We start from the raw sequence: 12648 nt of genomic DNA on the forward strand, positions 1-12648 counted from the left end.
TTTACGAACGCGGTTGGAATATGAAAGGTGATGAAGCCAAATTCGTCAGTTGATAGGTTTATCCAGGCAGAATTCGACGTGAATGAGTCTGAGACCTGCAAGAGAATAACAATGATGTTGCTCTCCTTCTAGTCACCATCGTGGTGCCAACCAAGGTGCTTTTTCTTAGGTTCTGAGGTGATTTATGTAGATCTTTGACTTCTTTAACCGTTGGAGGCCATCAATGGTGGTTTTAATAGCTCTTGTAATGCCTCCGGTGGCTTTATGGGGTGATTGATTATCTTGCCAACTGTCATGTACACCTTTAGGTGACTTTATGTTTAGATTGTCCACCTGTAGGTGAATTTGGTTGTTCGTTCCTCATAGGCGACTTTGTGTTTGGATCATCTACCCGTAGGCAACTTTGGCCATCCGTCCACCCGTAGGCGACTTTGTGTTTGGACCGTGCACAATTGATCATTTTCCAATTCAAGAAAAAAAACCAGTGAATCGTCAGCTGTGAATTGGATCAAAGTGGACCAAAGTGGACCAAAATTGGAATGAATTGGACCAAAGTGGACCGAAATTGACTGAAAATGAAGGAACTTGTCTATGAAACTTGAATGCCAAAGAGCATTGACTGAATTAGTTGCACTCTCCCAACGACAACATTTAAGCTGACCAATTTAATTTATCCAGCAACAAACTTTGAAGAGATGAGGGGAAGGCCAAAGTATTTGAGATTAAGAGAACACTCTTTAAGTATTAAAATATTCTGTTAAAACAAAATTACACTTAAAATACATTAAAATCAGTTGAAATCGGGTCTCCAAAATACGATTTTAAAAAAGAAGCCAAGTTTCCAAATAATTTCAGGGCAATGCCAATTTAAGTAAATAAATAATATTAAAAATATTATTTTACAAATTTAACGAAAATCTTAGGGTGATTTTTATGCACATAGCTCTTGAATGTAGATCGATCGTGTCTATTTGGACTGAACCAAAGGCAGCACTTCTAGCAGTTCCCAAAGCGAATGAAAAGGGCTTGTCAAATACGATTCTTGAAGGAGAAAGAAATGTTGAATTTTATCTTTCTTATAGCTTCTATAATGGAAGACATTATTAGCTTCGATACTTGAATGTTGCCCAACTTATTCAGTGCTCACAATTCTCTCCCCTCACTGGTTTATAACTTTTATAGTGGAAGATACATTTAGTTTCTACCCCCAAAACAACGGTGTTGTTTATATTATTATGTATTTATGAGACTAGTACGCATTCTTTAATAAACAATGAATACCCTTGTGGAATATTTCATGTGCTAGATTATACAAGGATTAGTGACTCGTAATCTGGAAATGTGTATTTTGGGCTCAGCCGGGTAGGGACGCTACACTTACAAATCCTTAATTGTTAAAATACACCAAATAAACACAGCTTTGGTTTAATATAAAAACGGGGCAAACTATAGCATTCCACGTGGATCATGGGTACACGGTCTGATTAATTAAAGATGATCAGACCGACTATAATCCCCAAAATTCTCGCACCAAATTTCTTCTCTCTTGCTCTCTTTATAAATTTGCCACTACTTGAGATTCTATACACAGCCAAATTAGCCTTCGCTCACAATACACACTTGTACCAACTGCCTCTTCAACCATATTGCAGATGGGGCTTTCCCAATGGAGTTCATCTCCACCGTCCTCTTCTTTTTTCATGCATGCTTATATCCTTCTCTGGTGGTGTGGCTTGTTAGTCACCTCTGTTGTTGGCGGGAATAATGAGACCGACCGGTTGGCGTTGCTTGATTTCAAAGCCAAGATCACTGATGATCCTCTCCAGGTTTTGAGCTCTTGGAATGACAGCATCCACTTTTGTCAATGGCGAGGGGTTACCTGTGGTCGTCGACATCAAAGGGTCATTATGTTGCATCTGCGATCTTCGAAACTGGTAGGCTCCATATCATCACACGTTGGTAATTTAAGTTTTTTGAAGAATCTAACAATCTCAAACAACAGCTTTCATAATGAAATTCCTTCAGAAATTGGCCGCTTACGTAGATTGCAATTCCTAAGTTTGGATAGAAACATACTTAGCGGCAAAATTCCAAGAAATTTATCCTATTGCACCAACCTCAAATTCATTCTTATCGGTCGCAACCTTTTGGATGGGGAAATCCCTGCAACTCTTGGTACTTTGTCAAAACTCCAATACATTTATTTTGACAAAAATAATTTGACAGGAAGTATACCACCTTCTTTCGCCAACGTTTCCTCTCTAGAAGGGTTTTCTACAACTTATAATAACTTGGGTGGGAGTATCCCTCATTCTTTTGGCCAATTGGCGAAACTTACACTTTTTTATGTCGGTGTAAATAGGTTGTCTGGAAGAATTCCTCCCTCAATCTTCAATTTGTCTTCGTTACAAAAGTTTGATGTGGGAATGAACCAAATCCAAGGGCACCTTCCATCGGACATAGGTATCACCCTACAAAATATCGAATTTTTTAGCATTGGTGACAATCAATTTACTGGACCTATCCCCATTTCAATATCTAATGCCTCAAATCTACAGATACTTCAATTTTCGAAAAATAATTTAAGTGGAAAAGTTCCTTCTTTGGAGAAGTTAAATAGAGTTTCACGTCTTGTCATGGGCATCAACAAGCTTGGAAATGGAGGGGCAAATGACTTGAGTTTTCTCTGTTCTTTGACAAATTCTACATATCTAACCACTTTACAGATAGACTACAATAACTTTGGGGGAGAGTTTCCCAAGTGCATTGCCAATTTCTCAACTACTCTCAAAATGCTGAGTCTAGGTAGTAATAATATATCTGGAAACATTCCTACTGGAATAGGAAATTTGACCAATTTGGAGACACTAGATATGGGGAATAATAAATTATCAGGTCATATTCCTTTTGAAATTGGAAAGCTTCATAAGTTACAATATTTGAATTTATCTCAAAACAATTTCTTTGGAAACATTCCATCTTCTCTTGGAAATTTAACTATTTTGATAACTTTGTATTTAGAAGATAATAATCTTCAAGGAAGCATCCCCTTAAGTCTAGGCAAGTGTGAAAAAATGATTGTTTTGAGTCTTGCTAAAAACAATCTCAATGGTACCATATCAGATCTAGTAATTGGTCTCTCATTCGCATCAATTTCTCTAGACTTGTCAGCCAACAAATTTACTGGTGTCCTTCCTACAGAAGTAGAAAATTTTAAAAATTTAGAACAGTTGGATATTTCTGAAAACATGTTGTTTGGAAAAATTCCAACAAGTCTTGGTAGCTGTGTAAAACTAGAATATCTAGCCATGAGAAGCAACTTCTTTCAAGGGGTCATTCCTTCATCTTTGGAATCATTAAGGGGCCTTCAACTTTTAGATCTTTCTAAAAACAATTTCTCTGGCAATATTCCAAAATTTTTGGAGAGCTTTATCTTCTTGAAGTTGTTGAATTTGTCTTATAACAATTTCGAAGGGGAGGTACCAACAACTGGAGTTTTCAAGAATATAAGTGCAATCGTGATTAAGGGAAACAGTAAGTTATGTGGAGGCATGCCAAAGTTTGATCTTCCTATATGTAAATACAATAAACCCAAGAAGAGGAAGTTGACTCTTTCCTTGAAGCTAATAATCTCTATACTTTCTGGCCTTTTTGGAATAACTTTGGTGATTTCATTTCTACTCCTCTTCTCTTTTAAAAGAAAGAGGAGGGAAAGTATTTTAAATAATTCACAAAATTTACTTTTGAATGTATCTTACCAAAGTCTCCTAAAAGCTACAGATGCATTTTCCTCCACTAATTTAATTGGTGTGGGAAGCGTTGGATCTGTGTATAGAGGAATTCTTGGTCATGATAGATGTATAGTTGCTGTCAAGGTGCTCAACCTTTCGCACCATGGAGCTTCCAAAAGTTTTATTGCTGAATGTGAGGCTTTGCGAAACATCAGACATCGGAATTTGGTAAAGGTACTCACAGTATGTTCAGGTGTTGACTATCAAGGTCATGATTTCAAAGCATTAGTATACGAGTTCATGACTAATGGCAGCCTAGACGAGTGGTTGCATCCAATTTCAAGAACAAATGAGGTTCTTGAGGAACAAAAGAATTTGAATCTTCTTCAAAGATTGAATATTGCTATTGATGTTGCAAATGCATTGGAATATCTTCATTATCATTGCCATGCACCAATTGTTCATTGTGATCTCAAGCCTAGCAATATTCTTCTTGATGATGAAATGATTGGACATGTGGGGGACTTTGGCTTGGCAAGGTTCCTTCTTGAGGCCAACCTAGAGTGTCATGCTAATCAATCAAGCTCTATTGGATTAAGAGGAACAATTGGTTATGCTCCTCCAGGTGAGTACCTTTTCTATTTTTGAATATTAAATTCTTTTCTTTCTTAATATTTCTTGATGTACTTTCAAGCATGAAATAGCTTAAGGAAGCCTTTTAGAAGATGGAGCATGTCCTGAAAGAAATTTCCACATGTCATAATTTTTTTCCTTTTATATGCCACTAAAGAGCTCTTTCAAAGTTGTGCTATTATAATTTTTTTTTTTATATGAAACAAGATCAATCATATTGTAAATGTTCTGTGCAATTGCAGAATATGGTTTGGGAAATGAGGTGTCAACTTGTGGTGATGTCTACAGTTATGGCATACTATTATTGGAGATGTTCACAGGAAAAAGACCTACTGATAACATTTTCAAAGACAACTTGAACCTTCATGATTTTGTTAAAGGAGCATTGCCCGAACGAGTCATTAACATTGTGGATCCTATTATACTTTGGGAAAGAGAAGATATGGAAACAAGAACAAATGATACTCACACTCAAAATCGAATAAGAAGTCCCAAAATTCTGGAGTGCTTGATTTTGATATTTGGAATTGGAGTGTCTTGTTCTATGGAATCTCCAAGAGAAAGGATGAACATGATTGATGTTGTAGCTCAGTTGCATTTGATTAGAGAGAAACTCCTCAGAACTAGAATACGTGGAGAAAGAGTACTTTAACTTGCAGGTAAATTGTTTCTTTTAGTACTTGTTGCTCTAACCTTTATGGAGGGAGGGGGATCATATAGCCCACACAATGTCATGTGCTTGTCACGGTACTTTCTTTTATTATAGTGAAATTGATAATACTGATGCCATGTGAAATTTGATTACATGATGTTACTATTCATATGATTAAGATTAGTCAAATTTGTTTTCTATGATTTAGAATCAACTCTTTTTTGTCCCATCCACACCCCCCCCCCCCCCTTCAAAATGTTTGTTGAAATATACATAAATCAAAATGACGTTTAAGCTATTTTCGATTTGGTGATTTCTACCATTGGTGTGGTTGAGATTATTGGCACTGTACTAACACTCTGTACTTTATATAGAGACATCTTTGATGACTTTGATGTAGACATGGGCATAAATTACTTCAAGTACGATGATTTTTTTTTTTTTTGGAAAATGTCCAAGTACGAAACTTTAATGGGTAAGAAATTTAACTAATTTATTGGGAATGATATAGTTGTTTATAATCTTAACTATCTCACAAGTACCCAAAAAACCATTTCTATAATTTATTTTGAAAACCAAAGCATGTTCTTCTTATACATAAAAATGACTTCCCAATTCCTCATGTAGATCGGGGGTATGAGGTCTCACTCGAGAACAGGTAGGGTGCTATTATGCTTACGCCCAAATAAGGAAGTCACACCGGTCAACCTCGCTACCTTTTTTTTTCAAAAAAAAAAAAAATGACTTCGCTCAATTCAATGGTTTAAAGAGATGATTGTCTTCCTTGAATGCAGGTATAGAGGACCAATGACCCCATTGGAAGGTGCGATCAAGTTAGTACAGAGGGCCAATGACTCCATTGGAAGGTGTGATCATGACTTGATGAGGTTTTGATTTTGCATAATATTGGAAAAAAAATAATCAGATTTGTAGAACCTCCTTTTGTTTCTTTTAGCAATCACTTATTAGTTTATTTTGTATTTGTCATAGTTTTTTTTTTTTTTTTGGGTAATCATATCTATGGAATAATTTGTGGCTATAACATTACTTTAAAAAATAATAGAGACTCCGTGGATGTAGGCTTTTTTGGCCGAACCACATTAAAATTGTTGTCTTCCTTCTTTTGTTTGCCTTCATTTTTCACAAGGGAATGCTACAACTTCAATCCTTGGATAATTTGTCATCAAATTGTTAGCACTATTCAGATGTTTGTCATCCATAATTTGATGAATACGTACAAGAAAAAGGGAAAAAGTGATACGTACATGCAAGATTATACCGTTAAGGTTATTGCATAACTCCCAATAGTTACCCGTAGATCTTGTAATGAGAGTCCTTTCATGCTTAACAGGATCAATTTTTTTTCTTCAGATAATATCTTTTGAAGTTTACTTGAAATAAATAGAGAGAGGCGATTTCATAATTAATTATATTATATAATATAAATTTAACAGTATACACAAAATAACATTATATTAAATTTTAAATAATGCAACACTAGATGCATATTTAAATTTCTAATATTTAATCTCAATGAAGAAATTGATAATTCAAGAAAAGAACCAATGAATGGTCAGCAATGTCCCCAGGTCATGATTTTTAAAGAACACTTGGGTCTAGTTTATAGCCCAAAAGAAATACCATTATTACTATATCAAAGCTGAAACCAGAAGGCAGTTGCAGTGAAGCGTAAGGAAGTTGCAGTGAAGCAACTTGGAGATTCAACTAAGGCAGCTAAGGAATCAATAGCAGAACAAGTAGAGTTGAAGTCATCCAAGCAATTTGAACAAGAACAACCTTCAGGGACTCAAGCTTCGAGTTGCCAAGTGAAGAAAATGAAGTTACTGCATAAACGGCAGTGCAGCATTTGTTCTGTAAATGAAACTTGTACTTAGCGACCTGTAGTTTAGCTTTTAGAGTTAGTTAGCTTTTATTCACGCGTGTAGCAGTTAGTTATTACTGTGCCAGCTAGGATTAGTTGTTAAGTCAGTTACAGAGTATGTATTTTAGCTTTGTATATATAGTTTTCATCATCAATCAATGAAATAAAGAAATCAGTTTTTACCAAATTGATATTTCTCACATGCTAGGCTATTAGAAACTCAAGCCTGACCCATCAATCTCATAATATTTCATTCATTTTAAATTATGAAATTTTGAACCCAAGCAACACTTGGGTCTACTTTTGAGCCCCAAATAAAATGCTCTGGGTTGTGGTTATACAACTTTGGGCCTATTATTTCCAGTATCCTTGGACCTATTTATGACATTTTGGAATTTGATCTGGTAAACACCTTCTTGTCGTATAAAGCATGCTGTTTTTGCTACTTCCTGGACTAAATGGCTCCTATCGTATCGTATTAATCATATTGGAGGTTACAAAACCTTGATTGCTAATTTGAACGAATTGGACTGAAATTGAAGGAACTTGTCTAAGAAACTTGAATGCCAAATAGCATTGACTGAATTAGTTGCACTCTGTCAGTGACAACATTTAAGTTGACAAGAGTCTGTTTGAGAACAGCTTATTTAGTTGAAACTAAATTTTTTTTCTAAAAATAATGTAGATGTTTGAGATGATGAGAACACCCTTTGAAGAGATGAGAGGAAGGCCAAAATATTTGAGATGATTAGGACACTCTTTGAAGTTTTGAATGCTTAGATTTTCTATTTGAAATTTAGACTCTGAGAGAATATAACCTCACTTTTTGATGGATTCATAGTCAGGCCAGACAGCTCATTGAATTGTTAAAGCACCTGCTGCTTAAATTGTGTATAGTTCTCAATCATCGATGTGAAAAAGCCACTTTGCCATACCTAGGATGAAACTAGAACCAATAATATACCTACACGTGGCTAATTAAGTAACTGACTTCAAAGTGTGAACACTGAACAGAGAAGGTGAAAAGAAAAAACAGGGGCAAGATGGAGCAGACGATTTTACTTGTGAAAGGAAAGATAAAGAAGGAGGGAAGTAGATAGACCCACGGTAAAAATGTTAGAGAGAGGCTGGAAGAAACTAGAAAGTAAAAAAAGATACAGGTTACAAATTTAAGTAAACAAAATGAGTAGGTGGGGATGTCAGGATGTGGGTGCATTTCACGTGGGTGCATCTAGGAATTTGGAAAAAGTAATTAGTTACATTGTTTAGAATTACCTAAATTAGTGGTACCATATCATATGAAGTTATTGGTCTCTCACTCTTACCAATTGCTCTAGATTTTGCAGCCAACAAATTTATTGGTGTTTTCCCTATAAAAGTAGGAAATTTTAAAAATTTAGAATAATTTGATACTTTTGAAAATATGTTGTTTGGAAAAATTCCAACAAGTCTTGGTAAGCTAAACTAGAATTTCTAGCCATGAGAAGCAACTTCTTTCAAGGAGCCATTCCTTCATCTTTTGAATCATTAAGGGGTCTTCAAGTTTTAGATTTTTCTAGAAACGATTTCTCCGAAAATATTCCAAAATTTTTGGGGAGCTTTATCTTCTTGTAGTTATTGAATTTGTCTTAGAACGATTTTGATGGTGAGGTACCAACAAATGGAGTTTTCAAGAATACAATTGCAACTGTGATTAAGAGAAACAATAAACTCTGTAGAGGCATGCTTAAGTTTGATCTTTCTATATGTAAATACAATAAATCCAAGAAGAAGAAGTTTGCTCTTTCCGTAAAGCTAATAATCTCTATAATTTCTAGCCTTCTTGGAGTAACTTTGGTAATGTTATTTTTACTTCTCCAAACTTTAAAAAGAAAAAGGAGAGAGTATTTTAAATAATTCAAGAAATTTACTTTTGAATGTATCATACCAAAGTCTCCTAAAAGCTACAAGTTAATGCATTTTTTTTTTCAAAACCTAAACTAAGTGATAATTGCTTTATAATTGGAAAGTCCTAAATGGCCTATCTAGCTCACGCTAAGTATTTTAAGATTGTCAGCTTTCATAAGACATTTTCTCCTCTGCAGTGTGTGTTAAAATACTTAGTATTAAAAAAAAAAAGACTCACATTAAGTAAACTCAAATATGAAAATCTATTCTTATTTAAAAAAATCAAAACGATAATTGCTTTATAATTGAAGCATCATTTTTTTTTCCTGCTACGTAGAAATTTCTTCATAAGAATAGGACGGATTGGATTCTTTCTTCATAGGAATAGGATGGATTGGATTCATTGGAATGTCATTGACAATGAATATGTGGTCATGTGGAATATCATTGACAATTAAAAAAAAAAAAATTTAGGTTACTGTTCACTTTCCCAAACATTGTACATTTGTCTTAATGCACTGTTCATGTCCAATAAACAATGCAAGAGGCACTAGTCAAAAAAAAAAAAAAAAGGCAAAAATGCAAATGCGTGAGTTTTCATCCATATCCAAACGAATACTAAGGTATGGTTAGATAGCGGCCATGTCTAGCGTTTTTTGTGGGTCTTATGAACCATTTACGAGACCTGCAAGTATTTTTTTTAAAAAAAATTAAAATTAATTTCACAGTATTATTCACACATTTAAAAATTATTTTATTACAATATTTTAAAATTTTAGTAATAAAAAGTATCCAAATAAACCTTAAGAATCTTGTAATTGTGTAGTATTATCTGTTCATCTTTATGGGAGCTGTGGTTCGAATAATTTTTTTTTTTTTTTTTTTTGGTGCATCTATCAAAATTTAGCAATAAAAAAGATGTTAGTGTGTGGCACACATGGGTTCCAGCCCACACTTGATAGAATGGCTTAATTAATGAACTTGTCTCAAGTCTTCAAGACAACCATCTGCAACCATGTCTCTTAATCAGACTTAAGCGTATGGTGAAGGGTCTGGAAACGTGTATTTTGGGCTCAGCCGAGTACAGACGCTGCACTTCCAAATCCTCAATTGTTAAAAGCTTAAAATACACCAAATGAACACACCTTTGGTTTAATATAAAGGGGGCAAAACTATAGCATTCCACGTGGATCATGGGTACACGGTCTGATTAATTAAAGATGATCAGACCAACTATAATCCCCAAAATTCTCGCACCAAATTTCTTCTCTCTCACCCTCATTATAAATTTGCCACTTCTTGAGATTCTATACACAGCCAAATTAGCCTTCCCTCACAATACACACTTGTACCAACTGCCTCTTCAACCATATTGCAGATGGGGCTTTCCCAATGGAGTTCATCTCCACCGTCCTCTTCTTTTTTCATGCACGCTTTTATCCTTCTCTGGTGGTGTGTTGTTAGTCACCTCTGTTGTTGGCGGGAATAATGAGACCGACCGGTTGGCGTTGCTTGAGTTCAAAGCCAAGATCACTGTTGATCCTTTCCAGGTTTTGAGCTCCTGGAATGATAGCATCCATTTTTGTCAATGGCGAGGGGTTACCTGTGGTCATCGACATCAAAGGGTCATTAAGTTGAAACTGCAATCTTCGGAACTGGTAGGCTCTATATCACCACATGTTGGTAATTTAAGTTTTTTGAAGAATCTAATACTCAATAACAATAGCTTTCATAATGAAATTCCTTCAGAAATTGACCGTTTACGCAGATTGAAATTCCTACAAATGTACAATAACACACATATTGGCAAAATTCCAAGAAATTTATCCCATTGCACCAACCTCAAAGTCATTGATTTTGGTCACAACCTTTTGGATGGGGAAATCCCTACAACTCTTGGCACTTTGTCAAAACTCCGTATCGTTATTTTTGAAGAAAATAATTTTACAGGAAGTATCCCACCTTTATTTGGTAACTTCTCTTCTCTAGAAGTGTTTAGTGCAGTATCTAATAACTTGGGTGGGAGTATCCCTCATTCTTTTGGCCAATTGACGAAACTTACATTTTTTAGTGTCGGTTCAAATAGGTTGTCTGGAAGAATTCCTCCCTCAATCTTCAATTTTTCTTTGTTAAAGAATTTTATGTAGGAGACAACCAAATCCAAGGGCATCTTCCATTGGAAATAGGTATCACTCTACCTAATATTGAAAATTTTGTCATTGGCAAAAACCAATTTACTGGACCTATCCCTATTTCAATATCTAATGCCTCAAATTTAAAGCTTCTTGAACTTGGCGAAAATAGACTAAGAGGAGGAGTTCCATCTTTGGAGAAGTTATATAGAGTTTCAGTTTTTAGCATAGTTTATAACGAGCTTGGAAATGGAGGGGCAAATGACTTGAGTTTTCTCTGTTCTTTGACAAATTCTACATATCTAACTGCTTTAGATACAACCAACAATAACTTTGGGGGAGAGTTGCCCAAGTGCATTGCCAATTTCTCAACTACTCTCACTGCAGTGAGTCTAGGTAATAAAATATCTGGAAACATTCCTATTGGAATAGGAAATCTAACCAATTTGGAGGCACTAGTTATGTCGAATAATAAATTATCAGGTCATATTCCCTTTGAATTTGGAAAGCTTCATAAGTTACAATATTTGGATTTATCTGCAAACAATTTCTTTGGGAACATTCCATCATCTCTTGGAAATTTAACTCTTTTGATAAAGTTGTTTTTAAACAATAATAATCTTCAAGGAAGTATCCCCTTAAGCCTAGGCAACTGTCAAAAAGTGAATGTATTGGATCTTGCCTATAACAATCTATTTGCATGTTAAATTGATTAATTAATAACTTGGCTAATTAATTAATTGGTTTAATCACAAGGGGTCATTTAGTTTGTGGCCTATCAAGTGGTATCAGAGCAGGCACACTCTGATTAGGTTTAATCTTTGCTGTGTTGATCCATTGACCCCTGTTTGTCATGGATAGAGGACAGTCATTAATCATACCTCCTTTATTTGATGGCACTAACTATGCATACTGGAAAGTACGCACGAGAGTTTTCTTGCAGTCTTTAGATGAGAAGGTGTGGCAAGTTGTAGAGATTGGCTGGACTAAGCCAAAAGAAGAACCGGCCGATTGGGATGACGCAAAGACCAAGGCGGCTAACTTCAATAGCAGAGTTTTAAATGCCCTATTTAGCGCAGTCACCAATGAGGAGTTCAAGAAGATATCCTCAACTGAAACTGCTAAGGAGGCTTGGACTATCCTCCAGACAACCTATGAAGGAACAAAGGCTGTCAAAGATTCAAAACTTCAGAGGCTCACTACAAGCTTTGAAGAAATTAAGATGGAGGATGAGTCGTTTGATGAGTTCTATGCCAAGCTTAAGGACATAGTGAACTCAGCCTTCAATCTTGGGGAAACCATCCCTGAACCCAGGGTTGTAAGGAAGGTGCTCAGATCTCTACCTAAGAGATTCCATACCAAGATTACGGCAATAGAAGAATCAAAGGATATTGACAAAATTCCTTTAACTGAGCTGGTTGGAAACTTGCAGACCTACAAGGTAGGACTATCCAGGATTGGCAAAACGGATAAAAGCAAGAGCATGGCCTTGAAGGCAAAGAGCAATGATACAGATGAGTCTTCCGATGATGAAGATTCCAAGATGAAGTCCTGCATTATAAGGCAGTTCAAGAAGTTTATAAAGAATGCCAATGGGAGAAACTTCGACAAGGACCGTAGATAATCCAGTTCTTCTTAGTTTAAGAGTCAAGACAAAGGGAAGAAGGATGCTAAGGATGGCGGTTAGTACACTGTTCCTGTAGGACCAAAATGTTTTAGATGTCATGGATT

At 35.5% G+C, this 12648-nt stretch overlaps 2 protein-coding genes across 2 annotated transcripts; both read left to right on the forward strand.

Moving 5' to 3' along the window:
• Positions 1-1617: 1617 nt before the first annotated feature.
• Positions 1618-6199, forward strand: LOC112001759 (probable LRR receptor-like serine/threonine-protein kinase At3g47570). The gene is made up of 3 exons (XM_065779240.1): positions 1618-4356; positions 4607-5023; positions 5811-6199. The coding sequence occupies exons 1-2, from the start codon at positions 1653-1655 to the stop codon at positions 5014-5016; spliced, it is 3114 nt and encodes a 1037-aa protein (XP_065635312.1). The 5' UTR covers positions 1618-1652; the 3' UTR covers positions 5017-5023; positions 5811-6199.
• On the forward strand, positions 5467-12541 carry LOC136070022 (LRR receptor-like serine/threonine-protein kinase EFR). Its single transcript, XM_065779272.1, has 6 exons — positions 5467-5491; positions 5644-5674; positions 5811-5882; positions 10164-10788; positions 10872-11585; positions 12350-12541. Exons 1-6 carry the CDS (start codon positions 5467-5469, stop codon positions 12539-12541), a joined length of 1659 nt encoding a protein of 552 aa, XP_065635344.1.
• Positions 12542-12648: the final 107 nt, after the last annotated feature.

Source organism: Quercus suber, unplaced genomic scaffold, assembly GCF_002906115.3.
Source record: "Quercus suber isolate HL8 unplaced genomic scaffold, Cork oak 2.0 scaffold_203, whole genome shotgun sequence".
NCBI classification, from domain to species: domain Eukaryota; kingdom Viridiplantae; phylum Streptophyta; class Magnoliopsida; order Fagales; family Fagaceae; genus Quercus; species Quercus suber.

Excerpts from the sequence above, each read along its gene's own strand:
- LOC112001759 (XM_065779240.1), top strand. The coding sequence starts at position 1,653 with ATGGGGCTTTCCCAATGGAGTTCATCTCCACCGTCCTCTTCTTTTTTC. Across the intron at positions 4,357-4,606 it reads AATTGGTTATGCTCCTCCAG|AATATGGTTTGGGAAATGAG; the intron begins GTGAGTACCTTT and ends GTGCAATTGCAG.
- LOC136070022 (XM_065779272.1), top strand. The coding sequence starts at position 5,467 with ATGTCCAAGTACGAAACTTTAATGG. Across the intron at positions 10,789-10,871 it reads CTCTAGAAGTGTTTAGTGCA|GTTGTCTGGAAGAATTCCTC; the intron begins GTATCTAATAAC and ends CGGTTCAAATAG. Across the intron at positions 11,586-12,349 it reads GCAACTGTCAAAAAGTGAAT|ACCTACAAGGTAGGACTATC; the intron begins GTATTGGATCTT and ends GGAAACTTGCAG.